Here is a 24663-nt window from a genome sequence, read left to right as displayed (position 1 = left end):
CTTTTTTTTTTACTTTTGTGACATTGGTGGTGGTTGAGAGGAACTTGAAATTTCAAAAGGTTAGTAACCTCTTTTTTTGGTTCTTCTTTATTGTATTTATATTATCATGGTTGAGATGACATTTTCGTACTAATTAATTACTACATTATGGAAATTTCGAACCAAATAATCAAGGCGTTTTCAACTTGTAATATCAGGTAGGCTACATGTTTTTTTTTTGGCCGTATTGCCTCGCCCTGGTCTCGCTTACTAGTAAGTATTTGAAAAAAAAAAAATCAATTTTGTGTGATGAATGTTAAAAAATTCTAGACAAGAATGTTATGGAAAATATTCAAGAATTTCATTTGCCTTGTGAAATAATTACAACACTATTGGGCGGACTATTGCTGATAATTTCATGTATAATTACATTATCATCATTCCTTTAAAGTTCACCCAAATTGTGGATTCAATGGTTTACGAACAAAAAGTGAAATATTCATTCAGTTCTATCTCTTTCTATGCATAGAAGAAGAACAATAATACTGTGAAATATGATATCTTTCTAGTGATAGATAGATAACAGTCGAGTGGTCTCATAAGATCTTCTAGGAATCGATAAACGTATAGATATCATAGATCATACAGTAAATCAAGTATATCTCTGATTAAGATTAAGAAATTTTGCATCAATCGTAGTAGATTCTTGGAATCACTTGCTATTTTAACAGGCTATTTTATGAAGAAAAAGCTATTCTCAACTCATTAATAGCTACATAAAACAAAATTTGCTCTAGATTTCGAATATTAAGTGACTATAAAAAGTTGAGAAAAAAAAGMAATAAAGTCACTGGATTCTCAGAAACATCCATTAAATCAGCAATAAATCTGAAGCAATCAAAGAAAGTAAAGTAATGTAAAACATTGATATAGTTCAAATAAAGAAAGGGCAAAAACTTCCACTAGCCCGATAACCTTGAGATATATTTTAATCTGCCTCAAATTATCCGCTGCCATTTGTATATGAATATAATTATAATTGCAATTACTAGTTATACTCTCTTCTCTACGACGGTGTCTGCTAATACGTTTAGTGATGATGCAAATATCTAACAAAATTGCAGAAGCGACTAAAAAACACGAAGAATCAAGTCTGTATAAACCCGAGTTAAAGAGTATTTAAATAAAAATTGTAACCTGTTTTAGAATAACTATTAGAGTAGGTGACATAGACTAAATAACGTATAAAATGCCAATGCTTCAAGAAGCTGCTTCATCATCACTAACCAACTCCAGATCTTCGAAAATAGTGTTATGGTGATAATAATAATAATCATCGTTAATTTTCATCCAGATAAAACACACTTCCATTGTAAAGATCGTCTGAATCATAATCGGAGACCACCTCTTCAGTCTCAGAAGATTGAGGAGTTTCAAACTAAGGATCAAAATCACGATATACAGCTTCCAAACGATAAGAATGGTTAGATATTTTCAATATAGAATCATTGAGTCTGTTGAGCTCTAATGAGAGACCTTTGATTGCTTTCATTACTTTCCTCRCATCATTTATATTCACATTCAAATTTCCTGTAGCCTCTACTCTTAGATTTGCGTTCTGATTCTTCTCCTCAAGCATTGAAACYAAAAATGGTGATATCAAACGAAGGTTACATTGACGTACGTTTAAAACCTCCAAAGATGATACTGGCAATTTGACAGAATTTACATTTCTCAATTGATTTCCCATTAGTGACAACCTGTACAAGTTCTTCAAACTTTCAAATGAAGCAGATAGTTCATGGATCCCCATTTCCATTAAAGTTAAATTTTCAACACTAACTGGAAATAAATCAATACTCAACTCTTTAACATGACCTCCACTGAACCTAATTTCTTGAAGTCTAGATTCTTTTAAATTCAATAACTCCAATGTCCGGTAATTAGTATTAAAATTTTTGAAAACAAAATCACATAATACTAAGGGCCACTTAATCTTTTGTATAATAGTATACATTTTGGTAAATAACCAAGTATTATAGCAGTGATTTCGGAGGGAAGTTTGGCTACTTCCTGGAAAAGATTAACGTCAGTAGTAACTATTGACATTGTTGTATTTCTAATAGCAATTGGTGATTCAATCAACTAATATGAGATTTTGGATCCTAATGCCAGTGGAATGGCTAGCTAGGTATCGTTGATTTTGTAATTAAATACCTTATGGAGTCTTTAAATTTATGGATTATTCTCAAAATATTGATGGGATTTGATGTATCTTCAATATGCTTACTAATATAGATGTAAAGTGATCATTTGATTTAGAAATCTTAAATATCGAACATTGTATGAGTATGTTGATTTGACGTTATTGCTAGTGCTAATGGGTTAAATACAAGAATGACATTATCAAGTGAAACCTAAAAAAAAGGGTACAACTCGGCACGCGACATTTGGTTAATTCTGCACACATTATACAGAGCTCAAACTTCAACAGTCCCATTTGCATGAAATCAAACTTGTTGGTGTAACCAAAAMGATCACTTTCTTCAAAAAGCTTAGAAAGATTTTTCTTGTGGTGTTGATGCCTTGGGATTTACTAGAATACTCACCACTGTATTTTGACCTTAAATGCTCTTGAAAGTGATGTTTCTATAATGAAGTGTCTTTACTTATCTGTATCATTTTCATTAATTAATTTATATATCTACTTCAATATATAATCCATCTTTGATGGTAAAACATTGATATTTAAGTACATTSCAATAGTCATTACCAATATTTAATAGTTTTTCTTATGGAATMATGCGGTTCAAACAAAACAAACAATTATAATGCATAAATCATTTGTATACAAAAACAATTATACTTCTCCAATTCATACTGATCATTCACTAATCAGCATTAGTAAATGTTCGTATTCAGCAGTCAACATTCTTGGAAACAAATGATGATAATAARCACAGTCGCCATCAGCTTCATTATTCAAGCGTTCTTGGTTTACTTGTTATGTTATATAACCAATTCGATTCAAATTACATTGGAAAAACAGATTCGTACAGTAATTCCCCTCTATTTTCTTCAATACACTTCACATTTCCATGTCACTCATGCCCCAAAAGTCAGATTCTTTTACTTTTAAGCAGGTGTTTTTATTCTTTTCCTGTCGGATAGACACGACAAAAGGTGACTTAGTATCAAGTTTACAGTATCGTAAATCTATGAGGCTCAATGATGATACTGGCAATTTTATAGGGGCTTGGTTCCGAAGATTGGTGTGTGTGACTAACAACTTGTTTAGGTTATTTAGCCGTTCAAAGGAACCACACAATTCTTGAATTCCCATTTTCTTCAAAATTAAAACTCGTACACTTTTTGGAAGTGAATCTGCATTTAATCTCTTATAATGACCACCGCGAATATCAATCTCTTCAAGGCATGATTTACTCAATTTCAAAAATGCCAACGATCTCGAATTAAAGCTAAAATAATGTAAACGAAATATCTTTAATGACTTTGGCCACTGAACTTTGTTATATAATTGACCCATGTCTCCATCTTTACGAGAAACTAATTGTAAGTGTTCTAACCCATCTGGTAAGTGATACATAAAATCTGGTGTCTCAAAATAGAAGTAGTTAGCGGTTACTTGAAAGTACTTCATCTTTTGAGGAATCCTGAAATTGTCATCAAACTCCAATTCTGGTGAACGGATACGTACGTATTCTAAATTTTCAGAAAGGTGCAAGTATCCAAAACCAAGTTTCACACCCCAAAGTTCTAGATGTTTCAACTTGGAAGGAAGAACTAAAGTACTCAAATCTACCCTCATGAAACTAGCAAACTTTATCGATAAATATTTTAAATTTGGCGGAAACTCTAATGTGGTACCAAATAAATCCGTAGGTATAAAGTCTGGGATTCCAAAGTCATAATCTGTCCCCATGTATTCAAATTTCTTTAACTCAGGAAATAAGTTTCCTGCAAATACTCCAATTGGATAGTTGCAGTACTTTATAGATAATTCTTTTAAATTTTGAAATTTTTTTAAGCCGTCATAATTGATTAGCTTGCCACAGTATTCGATATTTAATATTTTCAAGTTTGGAGCAACAATGCCAATCTCATCAAAGGATTCAATGTGTGGTAAAGCAAGCAGTAATTCTTCCAACTTGCCTGCTTGGCCTGTTGCGGATTCAATTGAGACAGAAATTGTTCCAATGTTCAATTTACGCAAATTTGGAGGTAAAATCACTTTAGGTGAACGCGGACCTTCAATTTCTAAATCCTCTAAAGATGACGGAAAATTATAACTTGTCACTCTTTCTTCAATAAACCCCTGACTCACGTGTAACCTCTTTAGTCCGTCAACCATGTAACTAGCTAATGTTGTATCTCCTAGGGTAAGACTTGTAGTTACAGCAGGTAAAGTTGTTACATGTCCAAAATTCATTAATGCGAAATGACTAAATTTGACATTGGAGTTCACAAGTATTTCTAAACTCTTTTGTCGATCAGCGTCACTTTTGACACAAAAAACGCCATAAAGATTTATAGCATTGTGTAAAACTTGAGGAGAGAGATCTAAGACAGCTTTGAATAAATTGAAATCCTTAATGACAACAAATTTGGGAAATATGTTCCATTGATCTATAGCCCGCTTCAATTTTTTTGGCGTGATATCCAAAAGGTCACAATTACATTCACTATAATCTGTGTTTCTTTGTAAAACGTTACTAATTAACATCTTTGATAAAATTGCAGATGCAACAACTTCTCTAATAGGTGGGAAGTATAATAGTTCATGCAACATGCATTTTGGTAAATAGTCAAGAATCAAACCAACAATATCAGATGGAAGTTTTCCTAGAACAACAAAGATGTCAATATCAGTATCAATACTGGGCATCATGAGATTGATTATAGTGACTGGCAAAAATTCTTTGAACAAATAAATAAATTCGGTCAAGAAGTTAAAAATGAAAAACAAATCAAATTATTAGTAGAAGTAAATCCTTGGGATTTCTAGTAACTATAATGATGTGGCAATGTTGTCAATTTTGTTGTAAAGGGAATTAAGGTTGTAATATTGTATAAGTAATATTGTACACAAAAATATAATTGTTTGTATTGGTATTTTTTTTTTTTCGTTTTCGTTATGAGACAGTTGGATTTCTGGAAACTCACCGCTAGTGTATCAACGATCTCATTTCTTTGCTCCACATTTTGACCACTTCTTTGTCGCACTCTACCAATTTTGGGACAAACACGAACTGATTAGCTTAGATGTGACATCTAGATGAATTCTGAGCACTTCAGAGTAACTCATACATATTTTGAGTATAATTGGAATTGATGTGTATACATTTATTCTATGTTACACAAAATTCGCAGTGCTTTAAAATAAAGAATAAGTGCACTTGATCAGAGGGATACAAATCCTACAACCTAGAAAGAATAGTAAATAGTTACAAAATTGGCATTGATATATATAATTCAAATTGAAGTAGAGGAATTGGATACTAGTTTAGTTAATATTATAATACTTAGTTCACTCGGGCGGTAGTTAATTTGCCGGCTTCCCAGTTTAGCAGTTGCCATGGGCTTTCGCCACTGGTACCGTGATTTTACTGGCCGTAGAGGTGATTGGCCAGGTCAAGAACCAGTACTGGCGCTAGAGATGGTACAAGTTTTAGTAGCTGGCACAACCGTACCCCAAGACAGATTCAACTGCCCCAGCGGTGGCTCTCGTACTTCGACTTGCGCCTAACGCCCTGCTTAGAAGAGATGCGCTGTACTACCAGAAGAGTTTCGAATCCGTGGACCCCAACTACGTCTTCCTCGGACCTACTTCTCTCCTGATAACACCCCTCATAATCATCCTATCTCCTATCCCCCGAAATATCAAATCCTATACATCGTATGTAAAAGACACATATTACACATATTTATACACCAATATAGTTCTTTGTATTAGTAATCCTTCCAATACGGCTTGTGATGTACTTCGCATATTCTTAGCCAAAGATGTTAAATACTAGAGTTGAATCTATTATCGTAATGATATAGACCCAACAACCAGTTTTATGTTTGCGTCAGTACGTTGTTGTTTTGGCGGCAAAGTGATTTCAATAATTTAAGCGGCAAAAATGGATGTAAACATTACAATGTTACTTCAGATTGATTTGAAACAAGCAATGGAAAGGAAAGATGCATAATGAATTTTGGAAGCTTGTAATTATGTTAGTAAATCAGGGTATCTATCAGCGGTTTGACCATCAAGGAATTTCTTGGATATCAATCATAGCGTCATTCTTTTAACAATATGAATTGAATAAAGCAGTCAACAACCTAGGAATGTGAACAAACAATTGATTTAAATAATTAATAAAAATATATTGATATATAGATGGAAAAAAAAAAGAAGAAAAGTGAAAAGAAAAGAAAATTTTTTTGGATGCAAAAGAGGAATTTAGGTCATTTATATAGTGGAGAGATAATATAACCCCAGATATCACAGAATTGTAATTGTGTTCAGCGTTGAATTATATAAAGAATTATTAACCGCCATCATATTTGTAGTATTGTGTTTGTGTATTTATTAGTTCTGGCGTCTAAAATCCGGGTAAGAGAATTTACCTAGTTTACAAGTAGATACAGTTATATATAGGGCTAAAGAGGAATTGTATGAATGCAATGTCAACTTGTTTTGCCGGTTTACAACAAAGATGGATAAAAAAAAGCTCAGTATAGTAATTCATTTGATTCAGTGACAATTTAGGGACAAAAGTATTACAAATGGTTTAGTCTTATGGTTTTTCTGAACGCCAAAAGCGAAATAGAAGTACTCTTACAGAGAAAATAAATCGATTCAGAGACAATATATCTTGAATAGTTGGTCTTAATTGTTGTATTGGAAACAATTTCCAACTCAATCGTAATAATCAATTAGAGCTATGGTTATAATTACTTACTATAGTAGTAGTTTCTCATAAAATGCTCCTCGTATTCCTCTTCAGACACTATACTTTTGTGTTCTTTGCAAGACTAGGGCGTGACATATTTCAATTTACGGCGAGTGCGGGAAAATAGTTTAAGGGATGTGAACTATATTTGTTTTTTAGGGGCAAAAACCAGACGAATAAAAGGAGAAATAAAAATAGGACACTCCCACCACCATCATCGCCACTCCTGAAATCTTTAACACCCCCTTCTTTGATTCATTTTTATTTTATCTTTTCAGTTTCAAATTATACTACAAAAACTTTTTTTATCAGTATCATCATGTTGGACGAATTATCATACAAGGTTTTAACTAATCTAGAGACGAGTTATGAAAGAAAACAACCGTTGGGGTCAAAATTGATCGATAGGTATACTTTAACCATTGACCAATCAACTGTTGCCCAACAATCATATTTTGAACAAATCATTCCCGCAATCAATCGAATATTGATGAATTCAGAAGCTCATGTAATTGATCCTGATAATGTGTTAATTCGATTATTACCGGAAATTTTAAGCCATTTAAGTTTTGAACAAATTTTGATGTATTATCCCAATGATTTCATTTTACACTTTTTATTTGAGGAAAAATTAGAGAATGTCAGTGTAATATGTCTTGAAGTTATTTTATTGAATCTCCAAGAACCGGAAACATTGCAGTTTTTACGTGACAATAACGTGATTAGTAGATTGTTACGCGAGGTATACTTTAAAAAGACCCCAATTTCAGTATTAAACAAGATTGAACGTTTAATTACCGTGTTAAATGGTATTGAAGAAATCAATTTACTTGAACTGTGTCTCCCCATTTTGAAGAAAATTCGAGACCAGGGAAATACTGTATTATTGTCACGTTATTTGGATTTGGTGAATTTGTTATTACGGTATTTACCAGAATTTTCACCTCATTTGTACAGTTTTACCAAACAAGAATTTTTGAAATACCAGGATGATCCTTTATTCTTGATTTTATTGATTCAATTTTATGTGAAATTGGTTAGATTGAAAGCTCCAGTTGATTTGAGTCTCCCATTGAGTGATATATTATCATTATATGATAAGTTTGACTTGTTGGTTAAGAATGAAGTAGTTGAACTTGTGGCACAATTATCATTCACTCAATCATATACTGATATACTTTTCAAGAGTCAAATTTTTAAAACTCATAATTTACTTGAAGTATTTGAGAAAACTGAAAATTCCGATATTCGATTACTTAGCAAAGCTAATCCTCAAGTTATTTATGAATTGAATAATTCAATTTATCCTGATGTATTGGCTCATTTAAATTTATTTACTAATAATTTATATTTCCCCATTTTGTTAAATTTCATGAGTTCAACGACAATATTTTATCAATTGAAATTACATTTAAATAATGAAAAATTATCACAATTACCAATGGATAAATTGTTTAAATTATTATTGGAAATGTCGACTCATAATCATAGTAAAGAACATTTATTTAATAATTTGCCTACTATTATGTCTACGAATTTATTAGAAACTGAAGATCTTAGAAATAACGAATTATGGAATTTAAAATTGGAAATTTTACAAAACTTGTTAAATGATGATTCGGTACCAGGATTTGAATTTTGGCATCAAGAATTGACGAGAAATTACGAATTGATGACATTTGGTAGAGTTTTTCGTAATGCTGCTCCAAGAGTTGATATTATTGATGAAACTGCCTAGAAGAAGTAATTAGAAAAATATAGTATAAACCGATATTAAGGTTGTTTTGTTTATATATATATATAAGTACTAGTTCTTTTTTTTTAAAAAAAATCTATTTGTCTACTTGTTGTTGTTCCTTCTTCTTTTGCTTTTCTGCTAATGCTATCTTTTTAGCTCTTTGGGTAGACCAATGACTGACAAATAATAATGACACATTTCCCACAACAATCCAAATTATCAAAACTCCAAGGTTTCTTCCTAAATGACCTTTCCAAGTATCAAAAAATACAACTTTCACAGCTTCATAAGCATTATACATTGGCAAGGCATACCCGAATCGGAAGAACCCTGGAGTTAAAACAAATGGAGCAAACGTTGTCGACACGTTGGCAACAATATTAAACACCATCCAAGGAGCAATCAATTGTTGTTTCCCAAAAGTTAATATGATCAGCACCACTACTTCATTAATAACCCCCGTGGCACTAATATATAAGAAAATAAACATCCAAAGCACTAAAAACCCTGATTTCCCAAAGGCAACACTAGTAGGGATTTGGAACGCAATAGCCATTAAGGAATAAACTAATGCCAACACAAATGCATGCAATTGAGATATCAAGAATTTATAAAATAAATAAGATCGATATTTAATTTTCTTTCTCATATAGGCATAAATATCTTTAGAAAAATTATAACTGTAAAATGATATAATCAAACAATAAATCAATTGAATTTCAGAAGGTCCTAAAACTGCAGGACTAGGTGATGGTCTTTGGTCAATAAAATTAAATGTAGGTAACGTTGTGAAAATAGCGATTGTTTGATTATTACTCAATAAATATTCTCGTTGAGTAGAATTCAATTGACCTAAAATTGGTTGATATACTTGGGATGATGCATAATCACGAATCCATGCTTCACTAACAAGATTCAAATTCCGATTAAGATATTGACTTAATGCTGAAAAATGACGTCCTGTTTCATAAACAACAGTTATTGATTGATTCACATTCTGCATATACGATGCATTACCTGTTGAAAACCCTTGATATATGTTTTGGGTACTATTTGGGGCAATATATATGGCACCCCAATATTTTTGATGATGTACTTGTCGTTGAACTTCTTCTAATATGGTATTATTGTGTTTTTTTGCTAATTGGGTGAAATCTGTCAAATTCACAATTTGAAAATCTCCAAGATTCTCAATTGTTTTGTTATTAGTTAACATATTGAGCATAGCATTACCCAAATAGGGTTCTACTGTTGATGACGATGCCGAGCCTGACCCATTGGGCACTTGAAATTGTGAATCTTCATTGACCACTAAATAACCAACATTCCTGTAACGTTGGTCACGATGATATATTGACCCCCAATACATTGATAAAAATCCTAAAAATATACAGAAGACTTGAAGATAAACAAAAAAGAATTGTGGAATCATTTTGAAATATTCATGATCCCTTTCCTTGATGGTTAATGATTGTGTATCATGTTGATCTTCATGCTTTTCACCTTTGACATCACCTTGAGGAACTGTTGTTGTTGTTGATGTTCCCGGTACATTATCTTGTCGATGTTCTGTTTCTAATCTTTGCGATTGGACTTTTTGCACAGCCGTGGCATATACTCCATCAGCTTCCAATGCATCATGAGCATCGTAAAATTGAGCACTTTCTGAGGATAATGGATCCACCGAGTCAGAATTTGTAATCCTGTCTCTTGGAGTTGTTGTTGTTGTTTCCGAATTCCCCGTAGCTTCTGTCATTAGAGTGGATTGGGTGTTGATTTCTAAAGACAGCCAATCTTTCAAGATATATTTAAATCAGTGAAGACAGACGAGATGGTGTAAGTTATAGCCAAAAGAATACGAAGACAGGGTTTTTGGAGTTGTTGTTGTAGTTGTTGAAGGGTGTCTGATGAACCACAATACTAGAAAAAAAATAAACAAGCCCCAATAGAAAAATAATACTGTCAAATATGTCACAGAATTGATAACAATAGGGGGTTAATAAAATTTTTTGTATTATTGTTGAACGAGCAAGAAGAAGAAGAGGGAAGAGGAGGAAGACTACAATAGTCTAAATAATGCTGAGGCGTCCACACTCATTCATTTAGTGTCTATATATATGTAGTTTTTACTTTTCTATTCTATAAAAAATCGTTAATGTTCATGTTACTATGCTCATTCGTCTAGAGTTTCTCCATTCTACTTCTGAAGAACTCGTACGATAATTTTGTGTTTCTCATTCCAAGTACGTAGCTTTGTAGGAAAATTGTCTCTGAACTAGGGGTGTTATTGCTGTTCCCACATTTTACATATAGAAACGGCTGACGGGTTGTGTCATAGGCCTGACAGGGCATAAGTCCTTTAGGCATGTGTATTTGGGGAAAAAGCGGATAGTCGTATGAAGAGTAAAAGTATAGAACTACGTAAGTAGAGGTGGCGAGCACCCATATTTATAGTATGGTAAGGTGGATGTGCGAGCACGTCATCGCAATAGTAGTGTGTTAACCGAGAATGGTATAATTAGTAACATTCCTATGACAGGTTGGTGATGATAAATAATCTTCCATATTTTTATACCGTCGTGCAATAGTGTATAATTTTGTTTTTTTAGTCGATGGTCTTCCCCCAATTAGTATACATTTGTTTATTTTTAGTACATTTGCGTTAGTTTTCTTCCTGCCGTTCCGTGCTCATGGTATTTTGTCCCATCTTTTGAAATTCCTCCATCCCTCTAGTTCATTGTTATTTAATTAATACTATCTGTCTATTTAATTTTCCTTTATTTTTTTTCCAATAACATAAACTTTCGTTTTCCACTTATCAACCTCCAATACCAGCTCTAAAAGTTAGAATTTAAAGTCATATCTAACTGACTACGAATAATGTCCAGAATAGACCATGATGTTTCCAGTGTAACGTCATCGTTACAATCAGATATTCACTCACAAGAGGAACCAGTTCAATATCAACCATCAGCGGTCAATGAGCCATCATCACGCAGACCGTCAATGATACGAAGATTATCTAATTCAGCATCAAGTTTTTTCAATGCTAGTAATATAACACAAGAAAGTTTGGTGGAAGATGTGGAAGACGATATATTGGATATTGGGAATGAAAATTATGTTGAAGAAATGTTTGGAGCTAAACAATTAAGCCACGCCATGACTTCAAAAAGTAGTGATGAAGAAGAGCAAACCCCACAACCTTATACAGGACAACAACCACAACAGCAAGAAAGCTCAACTGGATCCCAAGAATCAAAAGCAGATTTAACTGGTGATAGCACCACTCCGCCACCACAACAACCTGTCCAGAGAAGGAAAGGTTCAATTGTGAGTGCTTTCAGTAATAAAAAGTACAGTTTCTGGGATAAAGAATTCAAATCAGAAAGAATCAAGATTGCGATGCAAGTTTTAGAGAATTATGTATATTTAGTACTTGGATTTGCTGCTGTATTATGTATTTATACTGGATCTTATTATAATAGAACTTCTCGATTCAAAAACTTGAAAATGGCGATTATGATTGGTGATAGAAATTCTACCCAATTACCCAATATTGTCGGACAAACCATTGAAGGTTATTTCACTAAAGTGCCGGCTCTTCAAGCATTAGGTAATTTTGATATATGGGATTATGATAGATTGTCCAATTTAGCTGCATCTCATAATAACACCTTAACTGAAGAAGTATATCGACAAATTCATCATCAAAAATATTGGGCTGCATTTTATGTTTATGAGAATGCAACATTGAATTGGTATCAAGCATTGGCTAGTGGTTCAAAAACGTTTAACCCAACAAATTCATTAATGGAAGTTGTATATGAAACCGGAAGAGATTATAATGCTGTCAACAATTATATCGTCACGATCATTGGACAAATCTTACGTGGTTATTATAAGTTTATTCCACAAAGTGGATTGGTTGTCAATATGTTGAAAACATTGAATTCTACTCAAGCAAATAATGTGATTAATAATGCTCCTCAATTGATTTCTACCATTCCTACATTTTCAATCCATGATTTACATCCAGTTCCTAACCCAGTATTTTCTGCTACTATGCAATTAGCTGGTGTTTACCTTATTGTGCTTACATTTTTCGCATTTGTATTTTCTATTCAAATACAAATGTATATTGCATCTAAAGTTAAGGGCATTAAATATGTGATATTTAGAATGATGTCTAATCAAGTTGCTTATTTTATTATTTCATTGGCATTTGTTGTTTTGAACACGGCATTTGGTTTACCATTCAATGGAACTTTTGGTCATGCTGGGTTTTTAGTGATTTGGGTGTTTTCTTATTTGTTAATGTCGGCCATTGGAAGTGTTATTGAATTTTTTGTATTGATTGTTTTTGCTTTGAAACCACCAATGATTGGATTTGTTTTACTATTCACGGTGGTTCTCAATCTTGCACCAACAATTTCACCTATTATTTTATGTCCGAAATTCTATCGTTATGGTTATGCCATGCCATTGAAGAATTTTTATGATCTTTTACAAGTAGCTTATTTCAATGCTTGGAAAGGTCATATGGGGAGAAATATTGGAATTTTGTTTGCTTGGATGGTTGTAAGTAATGCGGCGTTACCATTTGTAATGAAATGGTTGGCAAACAAGAAAGCCAAAGCAGAAGAACAAAAAACCAACTTGGAAGAATCACAGGACAATAAGAATAATCAAGTAACAGAAAAGAAATAATGACAATTCAATTCGTAGTAATAAGTTTATAGATAATTTGACGATTAATTTCAAATGAAACAAAAAAGAGATAGATGTAAATTTAATCGTAATACGTGACAATTGTGTATCATTATCGTCAAAGAAGAAAAATTAGTTTCACGGGATGATAAGGATAGTTCTAGTATTTATTATAAAGCTTTCGACTATATGGTGATTTTTTGTTCCAGAACTAAACCCTAAAATTTTTGCAATAATAATTTTAAACTTCCCTTGTGGTATTTTGTTACACCACTCCCTTTAAACCTTCTTGTGAACTTCATAACAATAGCTCTATTATCATTGTGTTTGAGAACGGTTCAGGATTGACGATATTCAATAACGATCAACGGGCTATCGCCGTCATCTAGAACAACAACAACAACAACAAACCTTGACACAAAGAAGAAAGAACCCTTCATTGTTGATGTAGAATGAAGAGAGAATGTAACATACAAGTTTAATTTGTACACAATAAGCATTATCAGTATATACAGTACATTCTGAATCTTAATTCTATTCTCGTGTATGAAAATCGTAAATGTAAGTACTTTAAGTTATTCCACAGTTGACTCGAAAGTGGGACCAACGGAAGTTATTGCTAAGGTCCATTTATTCTTCATGTGTGTACTAGGAATCTTACAAAAGGATGGTAGAAAGAAGACGAAGCCGAATGCAAAGAATGTGCCCAAAAAAAACTGTGGAACAATAGGAAGTACTTAACCATATAGATAATAACGGCCAAGGCGGGGGACAGGACGGGACAAATGGAATAATGAAAAGGGGCACAAGAACTACCATTATGTTAAACTTATCACGATGTAACCATCACCGTCACCCCGCCATACCTTATTATCACTTGATGGAATTCTATTTTTTTCTTTTTAGTGCAAATTGTGATGAATGTAAAGTAACGTGACACGACACAACACAACATTCCAACAAAGAAATTCTTTTGAAATATTTTAAGGTTTAATTTGTATATTGTGTGATAACCACATGAAAGTGATACTTCACGAATACCGAGTACTACTTTGGTTTAGTGTTGACGGTGAAAACTACAATATAGAATGTCAAAAATTTTTTGTATGAGAAATTAAACAAACTTTTCACGAAAAAAGTATTTGTTAAGCCTGAATTTGTTTAAGAAAAAATTTTTTTGAATCACACAGTAATAATACAACAACAATAATAACGTCAAAAGGCTTGTAATTCTTTATCTATTGTTTAAGATATGTTTCAGTTTAATGCAAAATAAAAGCCGACAAGAGGAAAGTATTGAGGGGGGTGTTAGTTTTGGTTCAGTCAATTGGACTAACTGGCGAAAGCTCTTCGTTTGTAGGGGGGAGTAAAATCACGATACTCACCACCCACATCAGCAATCACTACACAAAAAAAACTATCCTGCATGTAGCTTCAAATTAGCAACCAATTTCCTAATTGGGACAAATACATAACATTCAATCACAAAAATTTTATTTGGCCATTCTTTTCGACTCATGAACTCCTCTTTGTAGTTTTTACTTGTCTTCGCCCCTAAGCCATTTAGTTTTAAATTGATCTCTCCTTTTTTTTTCGACAATTTGATTCTAACAAATGGCTGATATTTCATAATTCCTTGAAATCAATTTAATTTAATTTTTATTCTATTTGTGATGAGATAAAACTAATTTTGCTTTCTTTGTTTTATATTATTTTATTTTGTTTTCTTTATTTGCTTGTCCTCCGATTATGCAAGTTAATTGACAAACCAACAATAACAACAACATTCATTAATTAATTCATTCATATATACATATCATAACTGATTAATTTAGCAGCAATAGAAGAAAGAAGCTCAACATTACTTGTGGAAAAAGTTTACAATAGAGAAAGAATTAACGATTTGATCCTAATTTCAGTTCATACTTTTTTCATATAAACAGAATTTCATTCCACTTCCCATAGTTACCAACATTGTTGTATTATTCATTATAAACATTGTCATATAACTTTAGAGTTAATTCCATCTTATAACGAAGTCACATCTACAACTACCAACAAGTAAAATTTCAAACTTTCCACTTTTCCTTTTTTTTTTATTTCTTTGATTCTATTATTTCCGATTAATTTCAAACCATTATTGTTCACTCAATATTTCCATTAATTGTCAACAACTTAACATTATTTTTTATAAAGTTACACACTTTTCCCCAGAAGGTTTGGAATATATTTAAATTATTGTCCATTTTCTTCATTTTTACTTTCAGTTTCAAGTCTTTCAGTTTCAATTTACTGATTCATTTAAACTTTCGTTATTACTTAAAGTTGTGTGTGTGGATTCAATTTTCATAATTTGCATATTTTTCAAACAAGGCATAAATCCATTTATATTAACTCCACTTGATCATTGTTTCTGTAACAAATTACAACAACAACAACATTACCGAAAACACAATTTGACAATTCAATCTTATATAAAAACCCACAACAAACCCAAATATCCTGAAATTTATTTTATTTCATTTCATTTACAGCATTTATTCTCATTTATTTATATATAACCTGCATTGATACCATCATGATTGAATACTTACAATTAGGATCTACTATAGCGACTATATCATTAAGCATTGCACTTGGAACACTAACAATAATATCGAATCAACAAAATGTATATCATTTGATATTAACAATCAGTTCATTTATTATTCCATTATATTCAATAATCCCAATCATTTATTCCAATGTTATCTCTATATCAATACAACTAATATTTTCCATTTTCAATATAATATCCGGTATATTATTCATAATCAATGTTCCTCATAAACAACTTTATTATATCCCAATCACAATTATATTTATTGTTAATTTGGTGTTTCTTATAGCTTCATTTATAATGTTACTACTGTGGATGATCATACTGAAAACAGGTTTAAATAATACAAACGAAGAATCAGAAATTTATCTGAATGATTTGATTTCCAAAAAGACTTCTGAAGCAACTTTATACAATACCAACCCAGCCATCATAGCCAACAACATCAATACTGAACCATCTTCAGAATATTCAATGGAAAATGATTGGATCAATTCTAAAGATAAAATAACTCTTGCTTTACCTCCAAATGCCACACCAATAAATTGTGATTTTAGTTATTATTTGGGAAGTAATGCCAATTCAGTACGCGGAGATTTAGATAATGCAAGAAGTATACTCATGGTCAACCTAGAGGATCAAGACACCAAGGCAAATCAACAATTGAAACGACAACGATGGAAATCTATTCATGATGAGAAGATTATGATTGCAAATTTGAATCAAAATTTATTACCTGGTGTTCTTAAACAGAATATATCTGATGATTATAGCAACACATTAACTGGGTTAGAAAATATACCTTCTAGCACAAATTTGACCACCGCAATAGTGAGAAAAATTGACGGCACACCAACAAATATCCCTGAAATCAATATGGAAGAACTCAATAATTTGCAACAGATATCTGGCTACAATATTATCGATGGAAGCTCCAATTTGATTGATGGATCACAATTATTTGATAAAAAAACGAGTATCAAGAGTGAACTTTATCAAGGAGAATATTTGTTGCCTCCAAATGAAGTTGTGGAAAATATTGATCAATTAAGTGATATTACTTCCAAGAGACCTTCAATTCTGAATCGAAGTTTCAGTGAACCTTCATTATATGAAAATGGTGCACCTTCATTATACACTTTCAGAAAATCAAGTAGTCCTAAACCTATCATTACTCCAGTATCCACCAATATTGAAGAATTTCAATTTGAAAATGAAAACAAACTTGCACCTGAACCAAAGACACCACCTCAACAACAACAACAACAATCAAGATCTAGACAACCATCAACAAGAACTTCACCAATAAGGAAATTCTTACATGACAGTAGTCCTAAACGAATTTTCAAATCTAGATCGGTAGTCGGACCAAATTTCCATAAACATTCAAATTCAACAATTTCCAATACAATGTCTTTGAAATCTTCATTTTCATCTTCGAGATCAACATCACCAAATAAATTGAAATCAATACTCAAATTACATAAACATAGTACCAGTGTACCCAATTTCCAATTCCATGACAATTCATGGACTCATTCACATCCACATCAGCAACATTCATGGTATTTGGATAAACATAGTTTCCATTCAAGTCATCATCTGAAAGTAATTGCTGAACCTATTGATTTATGGGATATTCAAACTACAAATTTTGATATTAATGATGTATACGAAGTACAACCATTTGCATTAGCACAACCACCACAAATATCATCATCATCATCCGCACAACCCAAAGAGAAAGAAAGTAGAACCAAAAAAGTTAAAAACAATGAACAAGACAAAGATGATGACGAAGATGATGAAGATGAACATCATCAAACAAATCAAGAATCAAGAATTAGTAGTTTACCTAGTCAAGTGTTTGGTGAATATGATAAAGAAAAATGGGATACTTTAAAAACATTAGGAAATAAAAATTCTCATACAGTAGCTGTATAGATATTCAATAATAGTAAATAGACTACATATATAAATATTAAACAATTATCATAATATTAAATTGATACCAAATTAAACCAGTCGTGTATTTAATCTGTTAATAATACTTGTAGTAGATTTTGTGTAACCTTTCTTTAGTATGAGATTTTTTTTTTCTTCCCTGTTAGTGATGAGATGTATGTTAAATAGAACAAGAACTACAAAAAGAAAAAAAAAATTCATAGTAAAATTCAATCCTTTAACCATCAAACATTACAACCAACTACAAAAGATGGATGACTTGTTTGATGTCTTTGATGAAGCTCCTCAAGCAGCTCCACCTAAAATAGAAGAAATCAAAGATGAAGTGAAACCAGAAACCACAGATAATCAAACTCGCTCTACGAAGAAACGTCAGTTCGACAACAACAACAAAACAACTACCAACAGCAACAACAGTAGTAGTAGTAATAACAAAAAACATAAACAAGCTGAAGATATTAAACCAGTTGTTTTTGATTCAGTTGAAATTGAAACATCTAGAGAAGTCAAACCAAGTGAAGGATTGAGTAATTCTGCCACGGTTGACGCAGATAATAAATTGAAATTAAAACATCAAATTAGACATCAAGTAGCCATCCCACCATCATATCCTTATGTACCAATTGGTGAACATAAACGTAAACATGAAGCTAGAACTTATCCATTCACATTAGATCCGTTCCAAGACACCGCTATTTCATGTATAGATAGAAATGAAAGTGTTTTAGTCTCAGCTCATACTTCTGCTGGTAAAACCGTGGTGGCAGAATACGCTATTGCCCAATCCTTGAGAGATAAACAAAGAGTTATTTATACTTCCCCTATTAAAGCTTTATCAAATCAAAAATTCCGTGAATTACAAGCAATTTTTGGTGATGTTGGGTTAATGACTGGTGATGTCACCATTAATCCTGATGCTGGGTGTTTAGTCATGACTACAGAAATTTTAAGAAGTATGCTTTATAGAGGGTCAGAAGTGATGCGTGAAGTTGCTTGGGTAGTGTTTGATGAAGTCCATTATATGAGAGATAAGTCTCGTGGGGTTGTTTGGGAAGAAACGATTATTTTATTACCCGATAAGGTTCATTATGTATTTTTATCAGCTACAATCCCTAATGCTATGGAATTTGCTGAATGGATTGTGAAAATTCACAATCAACCATGTCATGTTGTTTACACTGATTTTAGACCAACTCCTTTACAACATTATTTGTTCCCTGCTGGTGGTGATGGTATCCATTTAGTTGTTGATGAAAAAGGGACATTCAGAGAAGAAAATTTTCAAAAGGCAATGGCAACTATCAGTGATAATAGTGGCGACGACCCTGCTTCAAGTGATAGTGGTAGAGGTAATAAAAAGGGTAAAACCAATAAAGGTCGTAATCATCAAGATGGTAAAGGTGATATCTATAAAATTGTGAAAATGATTTATATGAAAAAGTATAATCCGGTTATTGTATTTTCATTTTCTAAACGTGATTGTGAATCTTTAGCTTTAAAAATGTCAAAATTAGATTTCAATACTGATGAAGAACGTAATTCATTGACACAAATCTTTTATAATGCCATTGAATTGCTACCTGAAGCTGATCGTGAATTACCTCAAATTAAAAACATTCTACCATTATTGAAAAGAGGTATTGGTATCCATCATTCAGGGTTATTACCAATTTTGAAAGAAATTATTGAAATTTTATTCCAAGAAGGATTTTTAAAAGTATTATTTGCCACTGAAACTTTTTCTATTGGATTAAATATGCCGGCTAAAACCGTTGTTTTTACATCCGTGCGTAAATGGGATGGTGTTGGTTTTAGATGGGTTTCTGGTGGTGAATATATCCAAATGTCTGGACGTGCCGGTAGACGTGGGTTGGATGATCGTGGTATTGTTATAATGATGATCGATGAGAAAATGGAACCACAAGTAGCTAAAGGTATGGTAAAGGGTCAAGCTGATAGATTAGATTCTGCATTCCATTTAGGATACAATATGATTCTTAATTTAATGAGAGTGGAAGGTATTTCCCCGGAATTCATGTTGGAACATTCATTTTTCCAATTCCAAAAGGCATCTAGTGTTCCTATTTTAGAGGGGAAATTAGCTCAATGTAAACAAGAATTTGCTGATATTACCATTGAAGATGAACCAATTATAAAGGACTATTATGATTTGAAACAACAATTGTTAAAATATAATGAAGATGTACGTAAAGTTATTACTCACCCAGGTAATATTTTACCATTTTTACAAGATGGTAGAGTTATTAAAGTTAAAATTGGTGATCTTGATTATGGATGGGGTATGGTTACCACATTTACGAAAAGGAACCGTAGACACCAAGAAGAATTTGCTCCACATGATGCATACGTTGTTGAAGTATTTATAACAACCATGTTTATTGATTCACCAGTCAATTTAATTAAAAAATTTAACCCTATGTTGCCTGAAGGTATTCGACCAGCTAAATCAGGGGAACAAACCAGAGCTGAATTTATTTCTATCACCTTAAGCTCAATTGAGAAGATTAGTACTGTTAGATTAAGAGTTCCTGATGATTATAAGAGTTCGACTGCCAAGAGAACATTGGTTAAAACTTTGAAAGATTTACCGAAAAGATTACCCGATGGAATCCCATTAATTGATCCAGTACAAAGTATGAAAATCACTGATGATGATTTCAAAAAACTTCTACAAAAAATTGATATTTTAGATTCTAAAATAGTTTCTAATCCATTGAATAATAGCGCTAGATTGGATGATTTATATGCCAAATACACTGCAAAAGTTGATTTAAACAATCAAATCAAAAAATTAGAGGAACAAATATTCCAAGCCAAATCAATCATTCAATTAGATCAATTATCGAATATGAAACGAGTTTTGAAAAAATTAGAATTCACTGGTTCAGAAGAAGTTGTTGAATTGAAAGGTAGAGTAGCTGCTGAATTATCTACTGGTGATGAATTAATGATTACTGAGTTATTATTCTCCGGGTTTTTCAATGAGTTAACTCCACAGCAAATTTGTGGATTATTGTCAGCATTTATTTTCCAAGAACGAGCTAAAGAATTACCTAAATTAAAACCAGAACTTGCTGAACCAGCAAAAGTAATTCATGAAACCGCTAATAAAATTGCTAAAATTTCAAAACAAAGTGGATTAGAAATTGTTGAAAAAGATTATATTGAACAATTCAATCTTGCCTTAGTTGAAGTTGTATTTGTATGGTCTAATGGTGCTTCATTCAGTTCAATTTGTAAAATGACTGATATTTATGAAGGTAGTATAATTCGTGCCTTAAGAAGAGAAATCGAATTGATTAAACAATTGGTAGATGCATCAAAAATCATTGGTAATCAAGAATTGGTTGATAAATTTGAAAAATGTATTGAATTGATCAATAGAGATTTTGTACAAGTATCTTCATTGTATATGTAATAATAATAATAATATGTGTACTAATAGTAGTAGTAGTTGATTGTATGAAACACACGACTTTTTCTGGTAGAGTTCGTTTGAATTGGTAGTGGAAATGGTAGAAATCAAAAATCTGGTGGAAGGCGAGAAAAGGAAAGAAAAAAATCTTTGAGGTTAAAGCTAACTTTGCCATCAACATTGACGTATACTTATATTCATCATTTCCAATAATTCTAACTCAGTGGACCCAATTGAATAGAATATCTCAATAGATTATAAATTACTATCCTCATTCTCAATTTAACAGATCATGTCGGATCCATTTTCAATTAACGGAGGTGCAGCAGTAGCTATGATTGGTAAAGACTGTATAGCAATAGCCAGTGATTTAAGATTAGGACAACAATCGCTTGGTGTGAGTAATAATTTTGAAAAAATTTTCAGTGTTGGTGATAAAACCTTCTTAGGATTAACTGGATTAGCTACTGATGTGATTTCTTTGAAAGAATTATTTAGATTTAAAACCAATTTATATAAATTACGAGAAGAACGTAATATTGAACCATCAACATTGGCAAATTTGGTTAGTTCATCATTATATGAAAGAAGATTTGGACCTTGGTTTGTTAGTCCCATTGTTGCTGGATTAAGTAGTAAAGATAATAAACCATTCATTTGTGGATTTGATTCGATTGGATGTATTGATTTTAGTCACGATTTCATTGTTAGTGGTACTGCTAGTGATCAATTATATGGGATGTGTGAAAGTTTATATGAACCAAACTTGGAACCAGAAGATTTATTTGAAACTATCAGTCAAGCCTTGTTAAATGCTGTTGATAGAGATGCATTGAGTGGATGGGGTGCTGTTGTATACATAGTGACTAAAGATAAAGTGATTAAAAGGGTATTAAAAACTAGACAAGATTGATTTATATGTTATAAAGTTAGCAGATAATACATGATTTGATTTATTCGAGTTTTCTCGTAGGAAAGTAGTCTACATTATATGTATTGAATCGTGACATGTCTTCAACGTATCCATCTATATACAAGTGATTCCGATATTGGTCTAAGCCTTCGACAAGTCCCAAACTGAAAATATAACCTTCAAAACAAAATAAAGCAAATTCGTGATATCTAATAATCTTCAAACTAAAATAGATTCAACTTATTTCTTCGAGGCAGCTTCTGCTTCTAATACTTTTTTCAAATATCCATTCTTACCATATGCTTCTTCTTCTGCTTGTTTCTTCTTCAACTCCCAGTTTTTCCTCTTTTCTCTAGTTTCCAATATTCTCAATTTAGAATCTTCAACTCTTTGATAATGTAAACATTGAATCAATTGTTCTTTTTCAAAATTACACATTCCTAAACATTGTTTGAGAAATTCTTGTCGATGACATTCTTCCAAGGCATCCATTAATTTATCACAAGTATTGAATCTATTTTTATCTAACTGTGGATGCATGACTAAGTGTGTGGATTTTAAGGAAAATTTATTCTTCAAGTCAAATAATGATGTAAAAAGTGGTTGAGATGTTCAGTGAGTTTGGTAATAAGGTATAGTAGTTGTCGTATAAATGATCTATGGAAATAACAAAATGGGATTTGAAAATATACCAAGCGATTTTTTTTTGGTGATGTTTTCTTTTGTTAAATTCCGCTTTAGTGCAAAAAATATCAGTCTACTTTTTTCTTATTACAAATCTACACCTAGAGGTTCGATGTCATCCTATACACATGGCTATTCCGATAGCAAATGTAATGCCAAATAGTCAACCAAGAATCGTGCTGCATTGTAGATACTCCTACTAAGAAAAGAATTGTGTAGCTATTCTGTAATAGAGCCGATTTAACTATTAACTTCCTCAGAATTCACTTAGAAAGCTAGATTTAGGTGGGCTGCTGTGTTTATCACGTGACTCTATCAATAAAAAATCTTGACCAGCTAATGACAATACATCAGCTATCATCGACAAGTTGCCGGATAGCACCTTGTATAGGAAATCTATCATACCTAGTAATGATATTAAGTTGAGGTTCCTTTTCACTATTGTAAATCAGTCTAAGAACAAAACACGTAAGATTCCACAGAACCCGCAACAACTGGAACTTATCGACAAGGAAAAAAAAAACAAAACCCACATTAAAACCTAGCCAACACAAACTATTACAATCACCAACAGGCACAACCATGACGAAACCCACAAAAGATAATAATGACGATGTATTAGATTTTATCAATTCATTACCTGATTCTAAACCAGGTACTCCCAAACCATCCAAAACTTCTGGTTCAAATACAGGAGGAGGCAATGATTCGACTGAAAACAAGGAGGATTTATTAGATTTTTTGGATGAATTGGAACAACATGAAAAGACCAAAAAGACCAAAAAACCATCTAAATTAGCCCCTAAAACAGCAAGTAAACCAACAAGTAGTGATGCTGACGATGAACCAACCACAGGAACTACTACTGATAAGTCAGACACTACCAACGAAGATATTGAACCACAACAACCCCAAGAAAAAACTGAGGAAGAAAGTGATAATCAAGATATACCTAATCCAATTTCCTCAATTACCAGTTGGTGGAACCTGGAAGGGTCTAATAAAGTTAATTCACTTTGGGGAAAAATTACTGATAATGCTGAAAAATTATCTGAACAAACATATCAATTGGCCAATGATGCAACTAATCAATTAAATACTCGAGCTAGAAACTTAGATACTGATCAAATCACAGGTCAATTAAATAATTTGTTTCACAATGTATCCAATACATTAAAGCAAGGGTTGATTGAAGAAGCTGACGAGATTTTAAATGTATCTATTATCAATGAAATTAATTATGATGCCATTAATGTGAATAACTTGGTATTAGATAATTTCTTAAAAGTAGTTAATCAAGTTGAAGGTAGAATTCACGTCAGACTAAATGAATTTAATCAAGGTCAAGAAGAACAGATCAAAAAGAACCAAGAGGATCAGGTTGAACATCATCAAGAACAATCAAATATAGTTATTACTTGTAATGCCAACCAAGATGAAGAGAATAAACTTGTTTATTTCGAAATAACTTTGAAAGATATTACTAATGGTATTACTATCACTAACAAGAGTCAATCATTACCATTACAATGGTGGAAATGGATTCAAGGTGAGAAATTAGAATTTGACGAATCCATTGATCCTAAAGAATGGGTGAAAACTTGGGTCAAGAATGGATTGGATTTGAGTGTTGGAATACTGGTCCAACAGTACATTATTAACAGAATGGGTGTTTGA

The 24663-nt window shown here is 32.2% G+C and overlaps 10 protein-coding genes across 10 annotated transcripts, besides 1 other annotated feature; 6 read left to right on the top strand and 4 right to left on the bottom strand. All coding sequences in view use genetic code 12, as the record gives it.

The window, feature by feature from the left end:
• Nucleotides 1-1318: 1318 nt before the first annotated feature.
• On the bottom strand, nt 1319-1996 carry CAALFM_C703470WA (uncharacterized protein; the record flags this gene model as incomplete). Its single annotated transcript, XM_706577.2, has 1 exon — nt 1319-1996. The coding sequence occupies one exon, from the start codon at nt 1994-1996 to the stop codon at nt 1319-1321; it is 678 nt and encodes a 225-aa protein (XP_711669.2).
• A 1071-nt stretch (nt 1997-3067) lies between these two features.
• Nucleotides 3068-4888, bottom strand: CAALFM_C703460WA (uncharacterized protein; the record flags this gene model as incomplete). The annotated part of the gene is made up of 1 exon (XM_706578.1): nt 3068-4888. The coding sequence occupies one exon, from the start codon at nt 4886-4888 to the stop codon at nt 3068-3070; it is 1821 nt and encodes a 606-aa protein (XP_711670.1).
• Nucleotides 4889-7260: 2372 nt separating this feature from the next.
• HSM3 (Hsm3p) lies at nt 7261-8679 on the top strand (the record flags this gene model as incomplete). Its single annotated transcript, XM_706579.1, has 1 exon — nt 7261-8679. One exon carries the CDS (start codon nt 7261-7263, stop codon nt 8677-8679), a length of 1419 nt encoding a protein of 472 aa, XP_711671.1.
• A 94-nt stretch (nt 8680-8773) lies between these two features.
• Nucleotides 8774-10435, bottom strand: SNG4 (Sng4p; the record flags this gene model as incomplete). The annotated part of the gene is made up of 1 exon (XM_706580.2): nt 8774-10435. The coding sequence occupies one exon, from the start codon at nt 10433-10435 to the stop codon at nt 8774-8776; it is 1662 nt and encodes a 553-aa protein (XP_711672.2).
• A 574-nt stretch (nt 10436-11009) lies between these two features.
• Nucleotides 11010-11217: a long terminal repeat ((koppa-7a) Long terminal repeat (LTR); about 208 bp long, 10 copies per genome).
• A 342-nt stretch (nt 11218-11559) lies between these two features.
• On the top strand, nt 11560-13389 carry SNG3 (Sng3p; the record flags this gene model as incomplete). The annotated part of the gene is made up of 1 exon (XM_706581.2): nt 11560-13389. The coding sequence occupies one exon, from the start codon at nt 11560-11562 to the stop codon at nt 13387-13389; it is 1830 nt and encodes a 609-aa protein (XP_711673.2).
• A 2578-nt stretch (nt 13390-15967) lies between these two features.
• CAALFM_C703410CA (uncharacterized protein) lies at nt 15968-17932 on the top strand (the record flags this gene model as incomplete). The annotated part of the gene is made up of 1 exon (XM_706582.2): nt 15968-17932. One exon carries the CDS (start codon nt 15968-15970, stop codon nt 17930-17932), a length of 1965 nt encoding a protein of 654 aa, XP_711674.2.
• Nucleotides 17933-18203: 271 nt separating this feature from the next.
• CAALFM_C703400CA (ATP-dependent RNA helicase) lies at nt 18204-21392 on the top strand (the record flags this gene model as incomplete). Its single annotated transcript, XM_706583.2, has 1 exon — nt 18204-21392. One exon carries the CDS (start codon nt 18204-18206, stop codon nt 21390-21392), a length of 3189 nt encoding a protein of 1062 aa, XP_711675.2.
• Nucleotides 21393-21681: 289 nt separating this feature from the next.
• Nucleotides 21682-22302, top strand: PUP3 (proteasome core particle subunit beta 3; the record flags this gene model as incomplete). The annotated part of the gene is made up of 1 exon (XM_706584.1): nt 21682-22302. One exon carries the CDS (start codon nt 21682-21684, stop codon nt 22300-22302), a length of 621 nt encoding a protein of 206 aa, XP_711676.1.
• A 240-nt stretch (nt 22303-22542) lies between these two features.
• CAALFM_C703380WA (uncharacterized protein) lies at nt 22543-22842 on the bottom strand (the record flags this gene model as incomplete). The annotated part of the gene is made up of 1 exon (XM_019475494.1): nt 22543-22842. One exon carries the CDS (start codon nt 22840-22842, stop codon nt 22543-22545), a length of 300 nt encoding a protein of 99 aa, XP_019331039.1.
• Nucleotides 22843-23568: 726 nt separating this feature from the next.
• On the top strand, nt 23569-24663 carry CAALFM_C703370CA (uncharacterized protein; the record flags this gene model as incomplete). Its single annotated transcript, XM_706586.2, has 1 exon — nt 23569-24663. The coding sequence occupies one exon, from the start codon at nt 23569-23571 to the stop codon at nt 24661-24663; it is 1095 nt and encodes a 364-aa protein (XP_711678.2).

This window comes from Candida albicans, chromosome 7 (assembly GCF_000182965.3).
Source record: "Candida albicans SC5314 chromosome 7, complete sequence".
In the NCBI taxonomy this organism is placed as follows: Eukaryota; Fungi; Ascomycota; class Pichiomycetes; order Serinales; family Debaryomycetaceae; genus Candida; species Candida albicans.
This window is presented reverse-complemented; position numbering and strand designations above follow the sequence as displayed.